Here is a 20,051-nt window from a genome sequence, read left to right as displayed (position 1 = left end):
ACGTAATGTTTTTACATGCATATTAATAAAGGCCCACCTTCGGGAGAAGAAAAAAGGCCTCCTTTCAAATGAAATCAAGCCCAGGTAAAGCTGAAACTCAACCCTCGGAGTACTGGCACCGTTTTCAGGCTAAAAGAAGATGAGTTTCAATTTCACCATTTTGTAACATTGATAAATGTGATCCCGGTGGCTGGCAAAATTTGCAGATTACATAGATCTTTCTAAACACGTGTAAATATGTGTCCCAATTTACGTGCAACTCCAAACAATTTGCTGTTTGAAATTAAAGACCAACAACTCTTCCGTGAAACATTCAGTTCATTTACATGAAAAGTCTTAAATAGCAAAAATGCTACTTCCAATTTACATCAGACAATGACCCCATAACAGAGAACAATGGCTTCCTCGATGGAAGTTAATGCAAAGCAGAGGCACACTGAGATAACAAAACAAAACAAAAAAACACAACACCCCCCCAAAAAAAACGAACAAAAGAAAACTTTGCAGCACACTTTGCAAATATTAACCAATTAATCTAATTTAAAATATAGCACAGAAACGCTTCCTGTGCTGGGAGTCTTCACGGCTCCTCGAGTTACGTTAGTATCTTCACAGTCCGATCAAACAGGAGTGAGCCTTTTTAAGAGGTGTTGGTGACATTGTTTTCAGATCCTTCCATTTTGCCCTGTTTCTAGGGTAAGCACAATTCGCTTGATTTGGGGGTTCCTCGTTTTTTAAAAAACCTTTCAACCGAGTGCACGTCTGTGAACCTTGTACGAACCAGGACCCAAGGCTATATGAACAGCATACCTGATCGGGTGCTAATACATTGTCTCCATCTCGGACGTGGTAACGATTACACACCTTTGTGGTCTTTACGGGGTTTATGTATGTATCTTTTGTGTGTGTGTGTTCTGAAGGCTGTGACCACCTGCTGTATGTACAATATGTGCTTGTTTCATTTGTACACATCTCCCTTCGTGAATTTAAAGACCTGTCTATTACATCTTGTTTACTCAATATCATTCCCCCATTTAAAAAAAAAAAAAAAAGCTACATGAACTGAACATGCCATGTTTCAATCTGGCCCCAGTGGCTTTTTCTCCGAAAGCAAAACGTGTGTCTTTTACACCAGGGCTTTCTCCCCACCCCAGGGGGTGTCTTCCATTCTTTTGTGGCTCAGTTTAAGGCGAAAAGGGCTCCAAACCACTAACTACCCAGAAAAGAGCCCCTTCTTCCACCTCCAGGGATAATTCCAGATTTAATCCATCTGAAGATAGCGTGCTCTCTTCTGACTTATTGGCCACCATTACGAGGATAACAAAACACCACCTTGGCTTCAAGATCCTGGGTAGAGGCTCGCGGTCTTTTGCAACCATCTTTGGCGAGGCCTTGCTTCCTTCCACTCGAGTAAGTTGCGGCTTGGGGCCATGAAAAGGACTGGGTGAGAGCCTGCAATGACGCTGGAAAAAGCAGCAGGCCCTCAGCACCACCATCACCACCACCCCGCTCTCCGGGGCGAAGCCGCGATGCGGTGGCCGCATATGGGCGAGACTTGGCAGGTCCGCGCGGCTCGCCTTCCCTCCGCCGAGTCGGCACCGGCCGAGCGTCCGCGCCCGCGGGCTGCGGGGCTTCGCGTCTCGCCTCCTTCTCCCCGATCCTCCCTTCCCCCACCGGCCGCCCCCTCCCCCTCTCCCGCGCTCCCTTTTGTTCGCTCGCCGCTCGGGCCGAGCCGCCGGTGCCGCCGCCGCCGCCCGGGCCCGCACCCCGATCGTAGGCCCCGGCGTGGCGGGCCGCCGCCGCCGCCGCCGCCGCCGCGGCCTAGAGCGCGGCGCCCGGGGAGGCTCGGGGCCCGGGCCGAGCGCACCGCAAGGCCGCGGCGGCGGCGGCGGCGGCGGCGGCGGGGCGGCCTGGGCGGCGGCGGCATCGGCAGCATCGGCGGCGGCACCGGCGGCGAGGCCCCTCCGCCGCACACGCACACCCCGACCCCGGCAGCGGGAATGCGGCTGACACGCCCGTAACATGGAAGCTGCCGCCGCCGCCGCCGCCGCCGCCGCTACGACGACAGCAGCAGCAGCTACAGCAGCAGCAGCAGCCGCCGGCGGCGCCGCGCTGAACAAAGGTCATCCGAGCTGCGGCCCAGACGCCCGGGCTTGACCGCTGCGAAGGCCAACCCCGGGCAGGGGGTGGGTGTGCGCCCGGGGCGCGGGGGGCGGCGAGGGGGCGGCCGGGCCGAGCGAGGGGTGCAGGGCCGCGGAGGAAGCGGCGCGGGCGGGCTCCGGCGAGGGCGGGGGTGCGGGCCCCTCGTGCCCGGCCCTGCGGTCGGGGCCGGCGCGTGAGGCTCCGGCCCCTGGGCCTGACGGCCGCGGCCTGTCCCACCCTGGCCCTGGGGACGGTCGGCCTTCGCGCCCCGCCGGCCTCCTTGGGGGGGCCGAGGACCAGCCGGTCTGGCTAGGCCCCGCAGGTTCCGAGAGGGGGGCCACGTGAGCGCCGCCGCTCGCCTCCTCCCCCCTCCGGCGTTGGCGCTGCGCAGCGGATTTTTTAAAAGGCCTCTGTGCCCCTCTGTCCCACTGGCCCCGAGTCCGCTCCCCCCTCCCCCCCCACCGCCTCCACCCCGGGCAGCCCTAGACTTCTTGCCCGAGGTGAAGGGATTTGGACTACTCCCCCCAGGTGCTTGAAAGAAGAGAAGGTCGGAGGAGGAGGAGGAGGAGGAGACTGGGGGGCTGCTGGTGGTGGTGACAGGGCTGCGAGAGAGAGGAGAGGAACGGGAGGAGGGGGCTGGGTGGGGGGGTGACAGGCAGAGAGGAGCCTGGTCAACAAGCCCGCAGCACTCTGCTAGGAGGCCGAGGCCGGCCCCTGCCGCCGACGCAGCCAGGGTGAGCAGACACACATAGATTGCTTTCCTGGGGGCTCTTTGTCAGCCACCAACCCAGAGCACACACACTGACACACACGTACACAAAGATCTGAGCCAGGTTGTGGGAGGTAAGTGGGGGAAGGAGAAGGAGGGGCAGCAGTGTCTGCGGTGGGCTTTGGGGTGGACGGGAGGGGGGATGGGCCCGAGGGGCTCTGGGGTGCTCGTGAGGGGAGCCTTTCCAGGGCTGTGTGCTTGTGCGGCCGTGGAGGGGACCCACGATGACCTTCCCGTCCTCACCAAGACCTAAGAGGGAGCAGCCACCCCCAGCGAGATCCTCCCTGTGCTGATGATTTTCAGGGACTTGTTGGCAACTCAGCGAGGGTTGCCATAGCTTTTTTATGTAGGGTGACCAGAACCGGTTGAAACTGGTTTGAGGCAGATCAGCTCCTGAGCACAATGCAGTCACTGAGCTACTACAGTGGGATAGCAGCTTCCTCCCTTCATGGCAGCCAAAAGCAGAGGAGCTTGCAGGAAGGGACCATCCCAACACAGTATGTGAATGCACACTTAGACACCACACAGCACTGGTACGTGACTAATGGAGCCCTAGAAGATTCTGTGTAGAGAAGATGGGGAAAAATGTGCAGGTTTGCAAGGTCTGAGATTACTTGGGCTTTTCCTGCCTTTTTCTTTTGCTTAAGGGATGGACAAGGAGCTGAGATTTATGACCCTTATTAAAGAAAAAAATGTGCCTTGCTAGGGTGGGGACACTTGGTTTCTGCAGGCTCTCTCTCTCCCTCACTCTCTCTCTCTCTCTCTCTCTCTCTCTCTCTCCCTCCCTCTCTCTCTCTCTCTCTCCCTCACTCTCTACGTTTTTAACAAAACAAAACCAAAATGAACTGATGGATTTGTAATGATAGTTTGTTGCTGGAGAATGCTACTTTGCATGCTTTTTTTCTCTTGCAGGGTATGTTCTGTTTTGTGCTTTTCCTTTTAGAAGCTACTAAAGGGTTTTGGGGATGCTTCTGACTGTTATGAAGGCCAAAAGGTAACAATATTGTTCTAGGAAATGAGCATAAATGCGTTCCAGTGATGCTGTAAGGCATACATGCTGTCTTTTTTTTCCTTGTAGGCCTGTTGACTGGGGCTGCTTTTAACCCTTTCATATTTGCAGAGAATGCAACCGTGTGACAGTAACTGAACATTGGTCCAAAGTCTTTCCAAAAGGTCAAGGTTCACAAGGTGAGATATGATAATTTTGAGCATGAATTTAAAGTATTTATTTGAAGATCCGTTCAGACACAGATTGACAGTGCCTTGGTACCCTGGAGGTAATATTGGGTGGAGAGTGGAGAAGAAATACTCTTGACGTTAGCCAAGTTTAATGGGATTTAGAGTGACTTTATGATAGTGTTGCTATCAAGGCGAAATCAGAATGACTTCATTAAATCGCATGTGGCTGGTCATTTAGAAGAGGCAGGCCTGAAAAGAAGCAAATTTAAGAGAATGGTAGGCGTCAGGGCCTTGTGGGGAACGCACTGTTTTGCATAAGACTAAAGCAGTACACATGTAGTGTTTTCCCGATGATTACAGGAAGATGGAAGGACTTTGCCAAATCCAGGCAGCCTAGCTACCTTTCTGGGATTTGAGGAGTCTGAAGGTAGATTTGCCTTTTGGTCATTCATCACCTTTCTCTTTACCTTGCTCTGTGTGTTAACCTGAAAGGCTTTTCACTCCGAGTCAAGTGGTGGAATGGCTTTTATTGATTTGGGCGGGGGTGGGGTGTTGACGGTGAGTTTGCCATTGGATTATTTGTGGCATACGTTTTAATATGGAATACTTAATGCAATGCCAGGAGGAGACTGGGTAGTCTGGCTTCCTCTGTGCAAAGATGCTTGTTAACTCAGAGCTTTACAGCAGTGGATGGTAGAAAATGTCCAGTGCCTTAAAGGATGACAGTTTGATTTGAGCTGGCATTTTTATGCATCCTCCAGAACCAAAAGAGGTTTTAGAGAAGAGAGAAGCAGCAGTGATCAGTGGTAGCAAAGTAAAGAACAAAGGCAGTGAGACCTCACAGGGGAATACGAAACATTTTGCCTTGGGGTTCCTGGTGAAAAGAACTGCAACTTCCCCAAACAGGAAACCAGTTCCAGAATCAAGTCCAAGATGATCGCAGCAACGGATAGAACTAGTTCTTTCTTCTGGTTTGGTAAAAGTACAGCCAAGAGGAGCCCATAGAAGACACGATTGAAAACAAATTTCTCCCCTACTCTGTGGAGGGTATTTTGTTCCTCTTTGCATTCAGCAGAACAGTCTTTTCAGAAGTGCCGAGGGTCTTAGAATGGGTTGTGTGCTGGCAGTTGGTGGGCAAGAGTATCTGCAGTGAAGGGTGTCAAATATGCAAGGGTTTTATTGTTGAAATTTTTTCATATGATTTCAGAGCATCCAGCGTGTGATAAAACTGGCTAAAGAGAAACAAGAGGGCATGGTTAGCTCAGAATACTTTGTGTGGTATTTAATAGAGATAAATGTAATCTCGGACCGAGAGACCAGTAACTACCTCATGTGATGGAACCAAATTCTTGACAAATCACTGTGCGAAAATTGGTTTTCAATTCTACAACGTTTTTGACTGCCAGAGGTTCTGTGTCTGAATGTGGCAGAAATCTGCTTGCAAAGCAGATCCCGATCCACGTTGCATGATATGCTGTTCCTGCTTTTCTGGTGCCAACTAAAACTCAGATGGCTAATGTGATAAACCTTAATTAGCTTAATACTACAATAAGCTGTTTTATAATTGAGTCCTTCACTCCTGTCCTTAGAAAGTCAGTGATTTTTATTTAACTTTGACAGCTAACCCTTTGCAGTGACTGTTTCTTGCTAGGATGTTTAAAAGCCCTTTTTGTAAGGCGTGGCGTGTCCCAGAACGTTCTGGTTTACTCTCTGTGGTTTTTAGATTTGTTACTCCCCCTCCCCCCAGAAGGCGCCTGGAAAATAGCATTTGCTTTGCACGCAGGCCCGTCTTTCCACTTTCCAGCTGCAAAGAGCCGTTGCAGGTCGGAGAGCTGTTTCTCCAGGGCTGCAATCAGGAGCCCATCTTGGCTGGAGGTTTGTCTCAGGTGGCGATCTCATGCTGGGCTCTGAGGATGTGGCAGGCCTAGGTCTCCCGGAGAGGAACAGAGTTTTCTGGGCTCGGGAATGTGAGTGCGGGAGAAGCCGCAGTATCCTCTTGCCCAGAAGAGCCAGGTGGGAGTAGGGTGGCACCCACCCTTGGCGCCGGGCCCGCCGGCCGGCCCGCTCGTCTGGAGCCCTGCGGGCAGCCACACCTGGAGCCCGGAGCCCGGAGCCCAGCGCCTGCTCGGGATTGCCTGGGGCAGTCTCCAAGGACGACAGGGGGGCCATCCCCTCTGGAGGAAGAATGTGTGGGTTTGGCTGAGGAGGGTCCACTGGAAAGAAAGTGTCACTGGGTGGTGAACCTTTGCTTGTTTTTATCATTTGCCTACGTAGCTTCACTTTTTCCATGTTAAAGAACGTTGCATCCAGGGTTTTTAGAACTCTCCGCCTCTGGTTTAGGAGAACTCTAGCTCGCCTTCTCTCTCCCTCTCTCTTTTGCTGTCTTTTCTCACAAAGAGATTCCCCACCCACCTCCCTTGACTCCTTTCTAAAGGAGGGTCTAGGAATGCTGCAGCCGACACGTGGATGGAATTTTCTGCTGATACCTTTGACTGGGATGAGTTAGAACTTCAGGATTTGTAGGTCCCCCCCACCCCCCGCCTTTGTTTCTTCCCTTGAAATGCTTTCTTGGGCTGTGCTGTGGCGTACCGTCTGTCTCCTGTTGGTTTTGAATAACCTTTCCCATATCCTTGGTGGAACTCCATTTAGCTGTTCACAGCTGGAGTGGAGGTTGCCCTCCTGTGGAGCCTTGCAAAGGTTGCCAGCACGGGGAGGGGGGGAAAGACTTGGGGTTGCCCCCCCACCCCGTCCCCCTAACGTTTCTTCCTCATCAATGCGATACAGTAGCAACAAAATAATAACAACAGCTACTGCTTAACGTCAAGGAAATCCACACCTTTGTGTTAATTATACAGGCAGTGCCTCAGAGATACTGTGGCTCTGGGTTCCAGACCACCACGAGAAAGTGATGATCGCAATAAAGCAAGTCACTTGAATTTTTTGGTTTCTTGGTACATATAAAAAAGTTATGTTTACACTGTATTGAGTGTGCAGTAGCGTATCTAGAAAAACGATGTATCTTTATTAAAAAATACTTTATTGCTGAAAAAAATGTTAACTATCACCTGACAATGCACAGTTGCCACAAACCTTCAATTTGTAAAAAAAGCACAGTATCTGTGAAGTGCAGTAAAGCAAAGCGCAAAGGAGGTATGCCTGTATTTGGCGTATAATCTTTAACTATGTCATGGTTAAATAGTTAACTTTTTTTTACCTTTAAGTTTACATACAGTAAAACCCCTGGTTTTATGGGTTTTGACAAGCGTGTAGTGCTGTGTATGCGCCACCACTACCCATAGGGAGTAGTTCCCTTGCCTGCAAAACTTTCCTCCTGCTGTTGTCCCTTTGTAGTCAGACTCTTCTCTCCACTCCAGCCCCTGCCCCCCTCCATCCCCCCCCACCCCGCAGCCAGCGATTTGTTCTGTCCTTATATTTGGTCTTTTCCAGAATGCCATACAAATGGCTTCTTTGACTTACAAAGTGCATTTGAAAGGCATCCATATTGTTTTCTGTATCCATACTTGGTTCTTTGTTTTATTGCCGAGTTGTGTAGACCCCTGTATGGATGTACCACGGTTTGTTTCTCTGTTCTCCCCTTGAAAGACATTAGGGTTATTTCCAGTTTTTGGTGATTGGGGATAAAGCTTCTATAAACGTGCGTACAGGTTTTTGTCTGAACATAAGTTTTTGGTGAGGACTTAGGAGTGGGATGGCTGGGTCATATGGTAAGTAGATAAGAATTAGAAGTTAGAATGAAAGTAAATTCAGCTGGTCATAGCTCACAAAAAAGATCTAGCCTTGTCAGCTGCAGTTAAGACTCCCCAAGTAAATTTTTCATAGCAAATGTTATCTGAAGACACATGAGAGATGTTCATGATAATAGACCACTCACTAAGGGGATGACAGGCTTTATAACCCGGAACTAATCGGAATTAGCGGAAAGTGGAAACAAGAACCTGCAAATGGTAAAATATCCTCTATTTCCTTCAGCAGTTATTCCTAATCTCTTCAGAAGCGTTTGGCAGTTTAATTTTCACATTTGTCTTCAGGTTCCATGAAACACCAACCAATAATAGAATCGAAATTTTGGAAAGGGGTAAGAAAGATCTCTGTTGAAATCCTAGCTGTAGAAAGAACTTATCGTTAATGATAATTTGTCTGATTTATTGACTGTCAAAATATTGGTGTTATTTTAATATTTGAAGTTATCGTTCAGCTTTTGTGTCTTTTAAAGAAGTGAAAGTACTTAAGCAATATCAAAGCAATGAAGTAGGGAGATTTTGGAAGCATATTGGGTTTTTTTTTTTTAGAGGATAAAGTAGCGTTCAGGATCAGGAAGAACAAGTAGACAGAGGTTATGGTGACGTGTAGAGGGAGGGAGGGGAGCCCGAGAAGTGGGAATCATTGTTAATTTGGGGATTGTTTCATCCATGTAGCAGATACTGCGTGTTTACTAAGCACCGGACGTTGTGCCAGGCACTGGGAGGACGGAGGGAAAAGGAATCCAGAGAGGAAAACCTGGTGGGAAGTGGCCTACAGATGCTATGATAGGAATGTGACTAGGGCACCTAGTGCCAAGCATGGAGGGAGGAGCCCTGGGAGAGGTGGCTGCTGAGAAGGGCCCGTAAGAGTATGTAAGGCAGGCAGAGACTTGAGGGAAGAGCATGAGAGCCCGATGGAACCGCGTGTGGAGAGGCCCTGGGAGAGCTTGGTGTCGCAGGCGGGGATGGGAGAGTAGGAGGAAGCCACGAGGCTGACAAGGGCCAGGCTTCTGAAGGTCGTTTTATACCGTCCATTCCAGCGTGGGCTTCCCTGTGTAGATAGCAGAGGCAGAAGGACTTTTAGTGACAGAGGTCCTGGGCCAGCACCACGAGGGTGGAATGAGGACTTCTCAGGCTGGAGGCAGGGAGGTCAGAGGGGAGGCCCCACCCCAGCAGCGCAGGAGAGAGGAGGAGGGCTCCGTCCGCGGCGCTGCCGTGGGGAGGCCGTGGCAGGTGGTGACTGCATCGGGGGCAGGTGTGTGTGTGTGTGTGCTGGTCCCCGGTAGATACGCAGCATGATGGAGGGGGAGGAGCAGAGGGTGCCCTCTGAGGTTACTTGCCACGGGTTGCTTGTGTCTCTCAGGTTCTGAATTCAGGAGGCAGAAAAGACTTGGGAGGTGGAGGTGTTGATACAGTGAGTTTGGGTTTGGGTTGCGTTGCCCATGGGGTGTCCTTTGCCTCCCAGATCTGTTTGAGCTGGCGGTCTAGACTAATAAAGAACAGAGATGATAGAAGGAAGGTATGAAAAGGTTTGAGTTTGGGCTCCCATAAGATAATGGTTTATATAGGAAAAAGCATAAATGAAGGGGAGGTAGGGGCTGAAGAGCTTGAGATGCATGCTTCAGAAAGTTGGAGGGCAGAACATTTCCAGAAGGGCAGACCACGTGTTAGTAGCTGACACCTGCAGACAGCACAGTCCGTTGTGGTGGCCTCTCCATGCATTTAATAGCCAGACGATGAGATGAGCTCTATGCTGTTATCCCCATGGTGCAGGTTGGGAAACTCAGGCCAAGATCCTGGCCAAGGTCTGCCAGCTCGGAAGTGGTGGTGGACACCTCGAGGGGTGGGATAGGGAGGGTGGGAGGGAGGGAGACGCAAGAGGAAGGGCATATGGGGATATATGTATATGCATAGCTGATTCACTTTGTTACACAGCAGAAACTACCACACCACTGTAAAGCAATTATACTCCAATAAAGATGTTAAAAAAAAATGGTGGTGGAGGCAGAATTTGAAGCGTGTCCCTCGTCATTAAGGACGGTGACAGTGAGTGTGTGTCTTGGAGAAGCTGGAGGCACGGTAGGGGGCCTTTGTAGTTAGGCAGGTTTTCCTGACTTTAGTCGACAGGGAGAGGGGAGAATCTGTATCTCTGCCAAAGACTGGACAGTGCTAGGAATAACCTGTTGGAAAGACTTAATTAAATGTTTTTTTTTCTGGGCACTAGGGTGAGGTACAAATTGGGAGAAGGAACAAAGAGGTGTTTTTGTTTTATTTATTCTTCGAAAAGGATAAGAAAATCAAAGGAAACAAAGTGGTGTTGTGAAAAGTCTTTTGTTCTAACACAGAAACAGTTTCAACAATTCTTTGAATCATCTGCTATAGACAGGAAGTTCTAAATTCTGCCTGTTTTAGAATGGGGGGGGGAGAGAAAATTCTACTTCATCTAAATCTAGAGACTGAAATAAGTAATTTTTAGATGAGCTCAGAGTGGTCTCCTTCGCTGTCCCAGGTACTCCCCGCCAAGTATTCTTAGGGCCCCCAAATGCAGGTTTTGTTTTCAGTCAGATATTACTACAACTGTGCATAATTAGAGATTCTGAGCATCTTGAAGGATTCATAGAGACCTAAAGGTGAAGTCAAGGTGGTGTGGTTCTTGAATGTCTGTCTTCTCAAGTCAGCCTTACCTTTTAGGGAACCAAACTCCTGCTGACTCATGGGTCTGGTAATGGGTATTGATTTTGATAATTTTTTCTGTGAGGAATAAATTCTTTAGGTATCTGAGCAGTAAGAATTTTTGAAAAACTTCTAGGTTCGAAAATTTCCAGTTCTGTGTTAAAAAAAAAAAAAAATCACAAAGCTGGAAATACATTAACTATTTACAGTTATCTCCTTATTTTTTACAGTGAGCCCAAATTGGTGGTAGTGCTGGCCGGGACCGGTGGGTGGTGGATCAGCAGGTAGTTAATATCAATAGCACGTGTGGAACTAGAACCCAGCACTCTAGACCTCCTGGTCTAAGACTGTTGCCATCATTACTTCCTCTCTGCCTTCCACACTTTCTCATATGTGTTTTGATGGTATATATAGGCCAGCTCATACCTACCTGCAGTCCTTACATCATGTGAACCTGAGAGCTTGAATTATTCCAATGAAGCCCTCATAGAGGTACTCATTGATAGGCTGGTTCTTAACAGTTTTACTGATTTAACATAGCAAGAGTGGGGAAGGTAGTTTGAGGTCTGTGGCTTGAGAATTGATTATGGCTAGCGTTCTGCTTAACTTCGGGTGGAAAGGCCGTGGAGATTTTCAGTTGCCTTTGGCCAGCTCTCAGTGATATGTATGTACCTGTCTGCCCAGCCCTCAATGATAGAAACCTGTGTTCTGCCACGGGCTAGCTGTGAGACCTCAAGCAAGTGACTTAAATTCTAAGCCATACTTTTCTTGAGGGTTGTTTTGAAGATTGAATGCATATGAAGTGATTAGGGAAGTGGCTGGTGTGTGGTGAGACCTCCCTAAAATCTTAGCTATAGTGTTCCTGAGGCTTCCTGTTATAGGGCAAGGGCCTTAGCCCCGACATTATCTTTTCTGTCTTGGAAGGTAGTGTTTCTCCTGTTCTTTTACCTCCTTTATCAGTAGTGATTTTTGTTTTTGGAGGGTGGGGCGTGAAAACATACACAGTGAGTGTCTCCTGCCTGTCTGTAGGTTTTCAGTTACAGCTGCCCTATATCTGGTGAAAGTGGGTGAAATCTAGGCAAGAGTACTTGTTCCCACTTGGCTGCACTTCCTTTTGTAGCTGGAAAATCTTGGACAAATTTTGTAGTTGTAATCTTACAATTGTCTTTGCTCCCAGAAAAATTCAGCCCAGTTGGCGAGTGGCTAGAGTCTGGGTTGTCTGTCTACTGGTGTAATCTATGTCAACCAGAGTTTAAAAGCAAGCAAAATTTGATCCTGAATATATGGCAGGTAGCTCAAGCCTCTGTTCCGTCCCTTTGCTGCCCATGTTCGCTTGCAGGGACCAGATAGTCGTGTCTTGCACACTGGGATTTGGAGGTGATGGAAGATTGGGTGGAGAAGGGACCCCGGGACCTTTCTGTCTAGGACTGCCCTGTCCAATGTGGCAGGCACCCGCCACACATGGCTTTTGAGCACTTGTAGCGTGGCTAGTCCTAATTGAGATGGGCTGTAAGCATAAAATATACACCAGGTTTTGAAGACCTATACAAAAAAAGAAAGTAAAATGTCTCATTAATAGTTGTTGAATATTGGTTGTACGTTGAAAGGACATTTTGGTTGAATAAAATTTATTATTAAAACTTACTTCACAACATTCCCCCCTTTCTCTTCTTTTAAAAATAGGAATAGAAAATTTAAAACTCTGTATTTGGTTTTCATTCTGTTTCTGTCGGACAGTGCTGGTCTGGATTGTGGGATGGACAGACAGCTAGATAAGTTTAACAGTGAAACTCCTCTGGTGCCCTGCAGCGTTCATATTTATTGATGTTGAGTCCCTCTTTTGGTTGAAAAAGATAGTGTAAGGAACTACGTTAGGGTCTCCTTGTTAGAGAAACTCATTCTCCCCTAGTTGGGGCTCCCTTTGTCTCCCAGGTATTCCTAATTCATCCCTGGGTTTGGGGGTTTAAACATCGTGCTGGGTTGGTGTCTTCTTCTGAACGGAAAAGGAGCCAGCATGTACTGCAGGCTCACTGTGTGTGCCAGATGCCTTACACCGATTGTCCCCTGGAAGGGAGAATGTCACCGCTGAGACTTACGAGAGGTTGCGTGACCGAAGACGGCACCCCTAGTGAGAGCCTGAGCGTAGGCCTGGGCCAGCGTCCGGCTGGCTCGGGCAGGCTGTCCAGCTTCGTGCTGCCTTTCCCTGCCTGCCTGCCGCTGCTGTCCTGTACCTGCGGCCCACACTCCCATGTCCCTCCTGGGCGCCCTTGTTGTCTGTCCATATGGGACTTCTCACACTTCAAGTTGCATACGGATCACCTGGGGGGGTCTTGTTAAAAAATGCAGATCATGATTCAGTAGGACTGGGACGGGCCCAAGATTCTGCATTTCTGACAAGCTCCCAGGTGATGGTGACGTGCTGGCCCGCGGACCACACTGCGTAGCAGGGGTCTCTCCGCCGCTTCCCTTGGTTTCAGACCTGTTGTGTCTGCTTCCAGAGTGATCTGATTCTCCAAGCCTTGCCTGCCCGTGGGGACTCACCCTCGCTTTGCGTGGGATGCCAGGGAGTGCAGCTGGGGTCAGCCCTGGTTTTCAGCCGTGGGCGCCCAGTCTGGCACGCACACTGACTTCTGGGTACACGGGGTCTGACGGGATCCTCAGTTTATCCTTGTTCCCACATACCCGCGTTACTCCAGCTTCATGACCTTGAGCCCTTGGCATCTGTAGTCTGATGAGACAGAAGGTGATTTTAATATGGAGATGGGATCCAGGAGATGCACGACAGGGGTACCACCCATTTCAGGTCGCTGTGGTGAGGACTCTCAGGCCTTCAGTCAGACACGTAAGAGTGACTGTGCCATGTTTGCATCAGGGACTTGGGGTCTGATGGGAGCTGAGGACTCGGAGCTGTTGGCCGGCCACCGTTGCTGCCTCCATACCTGACAAGGGGTTGGGTGACTTGGGACTTCTCCTTAGAACGGGGGTCCTGACGAGCCGTCTCCCAGGGCGGTGTTGAAGAATGGCTAATCACCACCACCCGCGTGTCCAGCGCCTGCTGAAGGCTACCACCCGGGAGTCCTTGGACCCAGATGCCTTGGGAAAGGTCACTCCGGGGCCTGGGCCCCACAAGAAATTGAGTTCTAGGAAGGAGTTTGGTTATGTGTTTGAACGATAAACTGTAGACTACAAAACTGTAGTTGGCGTGTTTCTAATATTGGGAATGGACATGGGTTAAGTTAGCTGTAAGGATAAAATGCTATCTTGTTCCATGAGACAGTTCGCCAGCCCGTCTCTCTACAAGAAAGCCTCCCATTTCGCAGAAATCCTGGTTGAGTTTTAGATCTTACTGGACGTTTGGACACTGAGAATTCTATGGTACATGGATCCAGCACATTGAATACGATTTATTAATTGTTGGCTAAATCCGTCAGCTCCTTGTTTCGTGCAGAATCCCTGCCTGGGGTGGTGGAGGTACGTGTCGTGGACCCGTGAGTGTGTCTTCCGTGGTGTCACGTTGCCGTGCGGGGAGCAGGGACAGGGCTGGGCGTTGAGGACGGGCACGGCCATGGAGACGGCCCTGGAGAAAACGGCTGGAACCGCGGACGTTCATCCGAGTTGGGGGTGAGGTCAGGATGTAGTGGGGTAAGTGGGTCAGAAGCCTTACTGGAGTATGCTAAGGGTCAGCGCCAAAGACCAGGCAGATCGACGTGCAGAGGACATCAGGTGGCAAAGCAGAGATGGCTGGTCCCCGGTCCAGTGAGCTGGGAAAGAACCAGGAGTTGCACAGCATGCAGTCCGATGGGTATGTGAGAGTACAGGACCACAGGCGTCAGGAGATGTGCGTGATCTCTGTGCTCATAGGAGAGCGCCACGGGATGCTTGTGGAGCGAGTGCGTCAACAGCGGAGTGAGCGAGGACAGTGTGAGGTGCAGTGCCCGTGGTCCCTGGATAACTGAATCGGAACCAGCCTTTGGAGGTGGCCTAACCTTGGGATGGTGACAACCCAGGACAGCTCAGGCGGCCGAGGTGAGGAGGAGGGTTGGGAGAAGCAGTAGCTCCTTGTAGGCAAGATTCACATGGGAATGCATTTCAACACTAGATTGTTTGGAGTTTGCTTGACTTTAGAGGACACACGATCAGGACACAGCTGTTTAAACCAACACCGTAAGAAAGGGAGCTGACCGTTAGGCCCCAGCTGCTGCCCCAGGGACCTGAAACCGGGAACTCAGACATCATCTTGCTCTAAGTTTATCCTGTGCTCTTTTTAGGGCCGCGTGTCCTCAGTTGTGTCTTTGTGCCTCTCCCTTGGTACAGCGGTGTTCTCTTTCCTGGGCACGTGGCTGTCCCACAGTCCCCGTGTCCCCGCGTCCTCGCTTAAGCCGCCGGTGGACGTCACCTGTATTCCTCCGTCGTGCTGCCAGTTCTCAAGGCCAAAAACCGAATTGGTCCTGGTCTCACGCGCTGTGGCTTGGAGGGCAGGGTTACTACTGACCCTAAACGGGGGACAGGAGTTTCAGAGGGGGTGGCCGGTGGGCTTGTGAAGCACCGTGAGGAATGTCTGCTACAGCAGGGATCATAAAGGCAGATGGATGCAGTGCTTGCCGTCTTTGGTGTGTCTGGTCCAGGCATTCCCCGTTGTATAATGTCACGCTCTCTAGAGAATGTCGTCCTAAGAGCAAGATCTGGCGGCTGCCTTTGTTCTCACATTGGCACACCAGTAAGTAGATGAGGAAAGGCTATGACAATATGAGCTGCTCGTGTTTATTAGCGAAGTTCAGCAAGCTGTAGGCCAAAAGGCAATGAAGGGGGCTGCCTTTTATAGAATGTGCTCTTGTTCATATGTGACGATGATGCTGTGGACCAGCTGTTGGCTTTTTCAGTCAGTCAGGATGGGTTCCCCTTGGTCTGTGCCGTCTTTCATCTGCTCTCCTCTCTAGCCTAGAGCACGGCGTTGCTATATGACTCTGCTGTTTAGGAAGTGCAGTCTGTAGCATTGCCATAATTCATTGTTGTCAGGAAATAGCTTCCCCATAAACGAATGGAAATTTGTGTCAGGTTTTAACACTGTTCTCTGATAGGCTCATTTGGCTGCTAAAGGGAGAGGTGGGAGGAAATACACAAAAAAGGAAACATTGTATGGAAGTAGAGGTTCCAGTAAAGATAAACTTTGGGTGCAGTTTTGAAAAAATAGAGGGATGGTGTTCTTACCAAAAGGGGAAAGAAGATCCAAGGAGGGAAATGGTGGGAAAGCTTAGCACTTGGCATGAGAAGAAAACATGTGCAGAGGACACTGCGTAGAGTTTTCAGGCTGGGGCAGAGATTTTGAGGCAGGAAATGACTCAAAAAACAAGAGTTGCAAGGAAGATAGCTAAAGGGTGACTTGGTCACTTTGGGAAAGTGCAGTGAAGGAAACTGTGTGTATTTGGAGACACTTTGGATTTCTGAATCATTAGTCCTCACAGCAACCCTGACAAGTGGGTGGCCTGAACCCATTTTATGCCTGAGGCACTTGCGGCCCCAAGAATGACGCCAGGCTGAGTGGCCAGTCATTGTTGGAGTCGGTGTTCATACCTGCCTCTTTTGGACCCGACGCCTATACCCTTTACATTCTTTAGTATAGCAGCCAAGGTGTACCAGCTCTTTTGAGTGTAGAAATGGAATCTTTTCTCTATTTTGTGTTTGCTCAAATATCACAAAAACAGCGTGTTTAGCTTTCAGTATTTGCTCCGTAAATGCATAGCACGTGCTGCTTGTCTGAGGCGTGCACTGGACTGGGGCACTGGAGGTAGGAAAACTGGCCGAATGGCTGGAGGAATTGTTGAAGCGTAATGTTTAGGGTCTCTCCTGGGTGTGTAGATGTGTATCTGAGGACTCGCATGGGGGGTGGCGGGGGCTTGATGTGAGTGTATGAATGTTTGGGGCCCCTCACAGGCGTGTGTGTAGTTGGCAAAATGGAAGTCTGGTTTAGCTGTCCAATGTTCATTTGGGGGAACGATTAAACACATGGTTTAGCACTTGAGTAATAATAATTAGGCTTTGCTGGTTTTGATTTAGATGACTCACAGATTTTTTAAAAATGTCTTTTCCTCCCAATCCTGGGCATTAGGGTATTGTTGACTTCTGTTGGAGTTTCAAATTTAACTATGACTTCTTTGGTTACACAGTGCTCTAATTTCAGGTCGTTGAGGATATAGGAAAATTGTGTTCTGCCTCTGCTGGCTTCTTAGGAGACCTTGCTGGGCTGCCTTTCTTCTGCAAGAGGCATTTGAGCGAAGGATGCTCATTATTAAATCCATGTAGTTGTTGAGAATTCTGGTGGCATCTGTGTCCTTATCATCCCCTATTTGGGGGCATCAGAGTTGTGGCTGAATTTCTTCTAGGGCTTTCTCTATGCCAGAATCCTATCACTGGCTTTGTTTTGCTGTTTTAATAACTCACATTAATATGTACTTACTATATTCCAGGTATTGTAGACAGCACCTACCTGGATTGTCTTATCTAATGCTCACAATAATTGTGGGGTGGATCTTACTATCTCCATTTTCTACTCAAGAAAACAGAAGCTTAAAGAAGTAACTCGCTCAGAATCTTGTAACTTTTAAAGAGCAGAGCCAGGACTTACTCCAATTTGTCTTATTCCAAAGCCCAGGTTTTAGCTACCACAACGTACTGTGGTTTATAGGTGTCATTTCTCTAGCTGATCAGTGGGAGGCTCAAATATCTTTGAGGTTCAAAGCCACGGCTTCTGGGTCAACCAGTATTTCTCCTATTGTCAAGATTCAGAGGTGTGTCTTGTTTGCTGCCTGACACTGATGTGGCTGTGGCTACTGAGAGTAGGTGAACATTAAGAGATACCTTGGTCCCCTGATTTTTCTTCCTTTACCGTAAACGTGTGCCTACCTGTGTGCATGTGCATTTGGCAACACAGATAGCCTCCTCTTGGCAGTACGTACAGAACCAGTCAAACACTGTTTTTATAGCCATTTCTACAGCAGAGTCCCTTTAAAAATACTACCTCCGGGCTTCCCTGGTGGCGCAGTGGTTGAGAGTCCGCCTGCCGATGCAGGGGACGCGGGTTCGTGCCCCGGTCCGGGAGGATCCCACATGCCGCGGAGCGGCTGGGCCCGTGAGCCATGGCCGCTGAGCCTGCGCGTCCGGAGCCTGTGCTCCGCAACGGGAGAGGCCACAGCAGTGAGAGGCCCGCGTACCACACACAAGATTAAAAAAAAAAAAAAAAATACTACCTTCTTGTTCTTCCTCCATATTTGGAGATTTGTTCTCTTGTTCTTTCCTTAAGTCGTCTTGGGTCGATGCAAAGGTGCCCCTGGAGAGGAAGTACCAAGAAAAACATGGAGGTAGAGTTCAGCAACACGGGCAGGAAGAGTCTCCCTCACACTCGGGCTGCAGAACTCCGATTTCCTAATACTGTCTTCCAAGGAGGGTAATTGATTAGACCTTGTTTCAAATATGTCCCAAAGATGTCTCACCCTGAAAGCTTCCAGCATCAAATAAGCTTGGGTAGAGTTCCCAGCCTGGGCGTTGGATCCCCATAGTGAAGTGTCACACTAGAAGTTCACATCAGCACTTGCAAGTTCAGAGAAGCCTTAAAAGAAAGGTGTGTGTGGGTGTTTAATCCAGCACTTCCCAAATTCCTAGACTGTGGAATCCCTTCTTTCCACTTTTTGGTGGAAAATTGAATAGCAGGAGCAGCGTTCTTGGGGGGCCATTGTTCCAAGCTGTCGCTTATCGTTGATGAAATTAGTAAAGAATGAGGGGAGGGCCTTGTGAGAAATAGACAACTTCCTCCTTATCCTCCTTAGCTTGGGCAAAATGTGATCAATTCCCTGTCTCTTTGTTTTTCTGTTTTCTGTCTACTCCAGGAAGAGAACTTTAAGGGAGTTTTCTTTTAAAGTCAGCAGAGCCTGTAGACAGGCTGTGAGTGATGACCTTGGGGGATGCTCTCAGTCATGCTTTATAGATGAAAGTACTACCTTTCATAAGTCCAAAAATGCCTTAAGTGAATTTGGTATCTAGCAAGACTAGGCAACGGCCTCATTTTGGAATTCAGGACCAGTTGTGAAAATCCTGCGGGCAGCCCCTTTGTCTACACCCTTCCTCCGCTGGTGGGAGAGGAAGCGGAGGGGTAGCCGGAGGGGTGACGCCACCCTCTCTAGGCTGGGGGGTGGCTCTGGTGTGTATGCCCAAGAGGAGCAGGTTTCTCGTGATCTTAGGAGGCTTGGGTGTTGGTGGGAGAACAGGTGATAAGGGGGAATGTCTGTTCATGCAGAGCAGGGCTTTTCACCCTCAGCACTGGGGACATTTGGGGCCGGGTAGTTCTTTGTCTGGGGGCTGTCTGTGCAGTGTAGGATGTTTAGCAGCGTCCCTGGCCTCTACTCAGTACCCCACTGGGTGCCAGTGGCACCCCTCGCCCCACTCCGAGCTGTGCCGACCAAAAACGTCTCTGGGCACCGCTAAATGTCTGTGGTGGTAGAGGAGGGGCAAGATCACCCCTGTTGAGAACCACTGACTCCAAGTCTTGTAGCAAGGACGACACTTCAAAACTGGGGTAGTAAAAGTTCCAAAAGAAAGACCTCTGAGGGAAACCAGCAAGCACGTGTGGCTGGACTGTGAAATCCCCAGAGAAGAGCAAGGTACCTTCAGCGGCTAGCGCTCGCCTCCATGTTTTCTGATGCTGGAAGTCTCAAAGATGTTTGCAAATAGTTGAAGTTTAGTATTTAAAATGAAAAAGTTGCTGGTAAAATGAATACAAAACAGCCAAAAATAGAGCCGCTGGTTTGGTGGGAGCATTTCAGGGACAAAGGCTTCTGTGCAGGATTTAGGATTTTTGTGCAAAAATCTGGAAGGCTTATTCAGGTGACAAAGGAAAATTACTTTGAAGTTCTCCTGTCTGTGCTCTCAAAATATCACCTCTAATTTAGAAAATCTATACTTTGCTTCAAGCTAGAATTATAGAGGTGCTACTAAAAAGTGTGGCATTTATAAAATGCCAAAGGAATGCTTCTGAAGCCTTCATGAGTTTTTCTCTTAAACCAGGATCTTTTTTTTTTTTTTTTTTTTTTTGTACTTGAATGGGTCTGTTAAGTGATTTCTTAGTTTTGAAATAATTGGAATTCACCAAACACGAAGCATTTGGGATCCAACTAATAGCAAAGAAATTTAGAAATTTTTTTCTTGCTGTCTCATCATTGAAACTGTTTGAATAACCCACTTCAAGCAGAGGCTGTAATGACTTTTTTTGAAGTTTATTAATGGTGACAGATTTAGCCCAGACCCTTTCAGTATTTCTATAAACTCATTGACAAATTAGTGAATTGCCGGCACAGGGGCCTTTCAGTTAAAAGAATGTGGAATATTCAGTGGGAGATAGAGTGCTTGCAAAAGTACCTCTGACAGAATTGCCATCGTTGATGATTCCGACTCTCCCCGAGTTCATAGGAAATGTAAACTTTCATCTACTTCCCTGTAGGTAAGAGATTGTGAAAATGCTTAGGTGGGTGAACTTTGAA

General features: G+C 49.0%; 1 protein-coding gene across 17 annotated transcripts in view; it reads left to right on the top strand.

Moving 5' to 3' along the window:
* The first annotated feature begins 1,099 nt into the window (after positions 1-1,099).
* Positions 1,100-20,051, top strand: part of ZNF532 (zinc finger protein 532) — a 103,105-nt gene continuing 84,153 nt past the window's right edge. For 2 of the 17 annotated variants that reach the window (XM_067014965.1, XM_067014982.1), the window contains exons 1-4: positions 1,924-2,186; positions 3,824-3,905; positions 3,990-4,099; positions 14,386-14,550. In XM_067014965.1, coding sequence (XP_066871066.1) covers positions 14,517-14,550 — 34 coding nt within the window. In that variant the 5' untranslated portion in view covers positions 1,924-2,186; positions 3,824-3,905; positions 3,990-4,099; positions 14,386-14,516. Of the gene's footprint in view, positions 1,411-1,902; positions 2,187-2,295; positions 2,986-3,823; positions 3,906-3,989; positions 4,100-14,385; positions 14,551-20,051 lie in introns of those variants that run through there. The other 15 variants (XM_067014967.1, XM_067014966.1, XM_067014977.1 and 12 more) reach the window with 15 other exon arrangements.

Source organism: Kogia breviceps, chromosome 15, assembly GCF_026419965.1.
Source record: "Kogia breviceps isolate mKogBre1 chromosome 15, mKogBre1 haplotype 1, whole genome shotgun sequence".
In the NCBI taxonomy this organism is placed as follows: domain Eukaryota; kingdom Metazoa; phylum Chordata; class Mammalia; order Artiodactyla; family Physeteridae; genus Kogia; species Kogia breviceps.
This window is presented reverse-complemented; position numbering and strand designations above follow the sequence as displayed.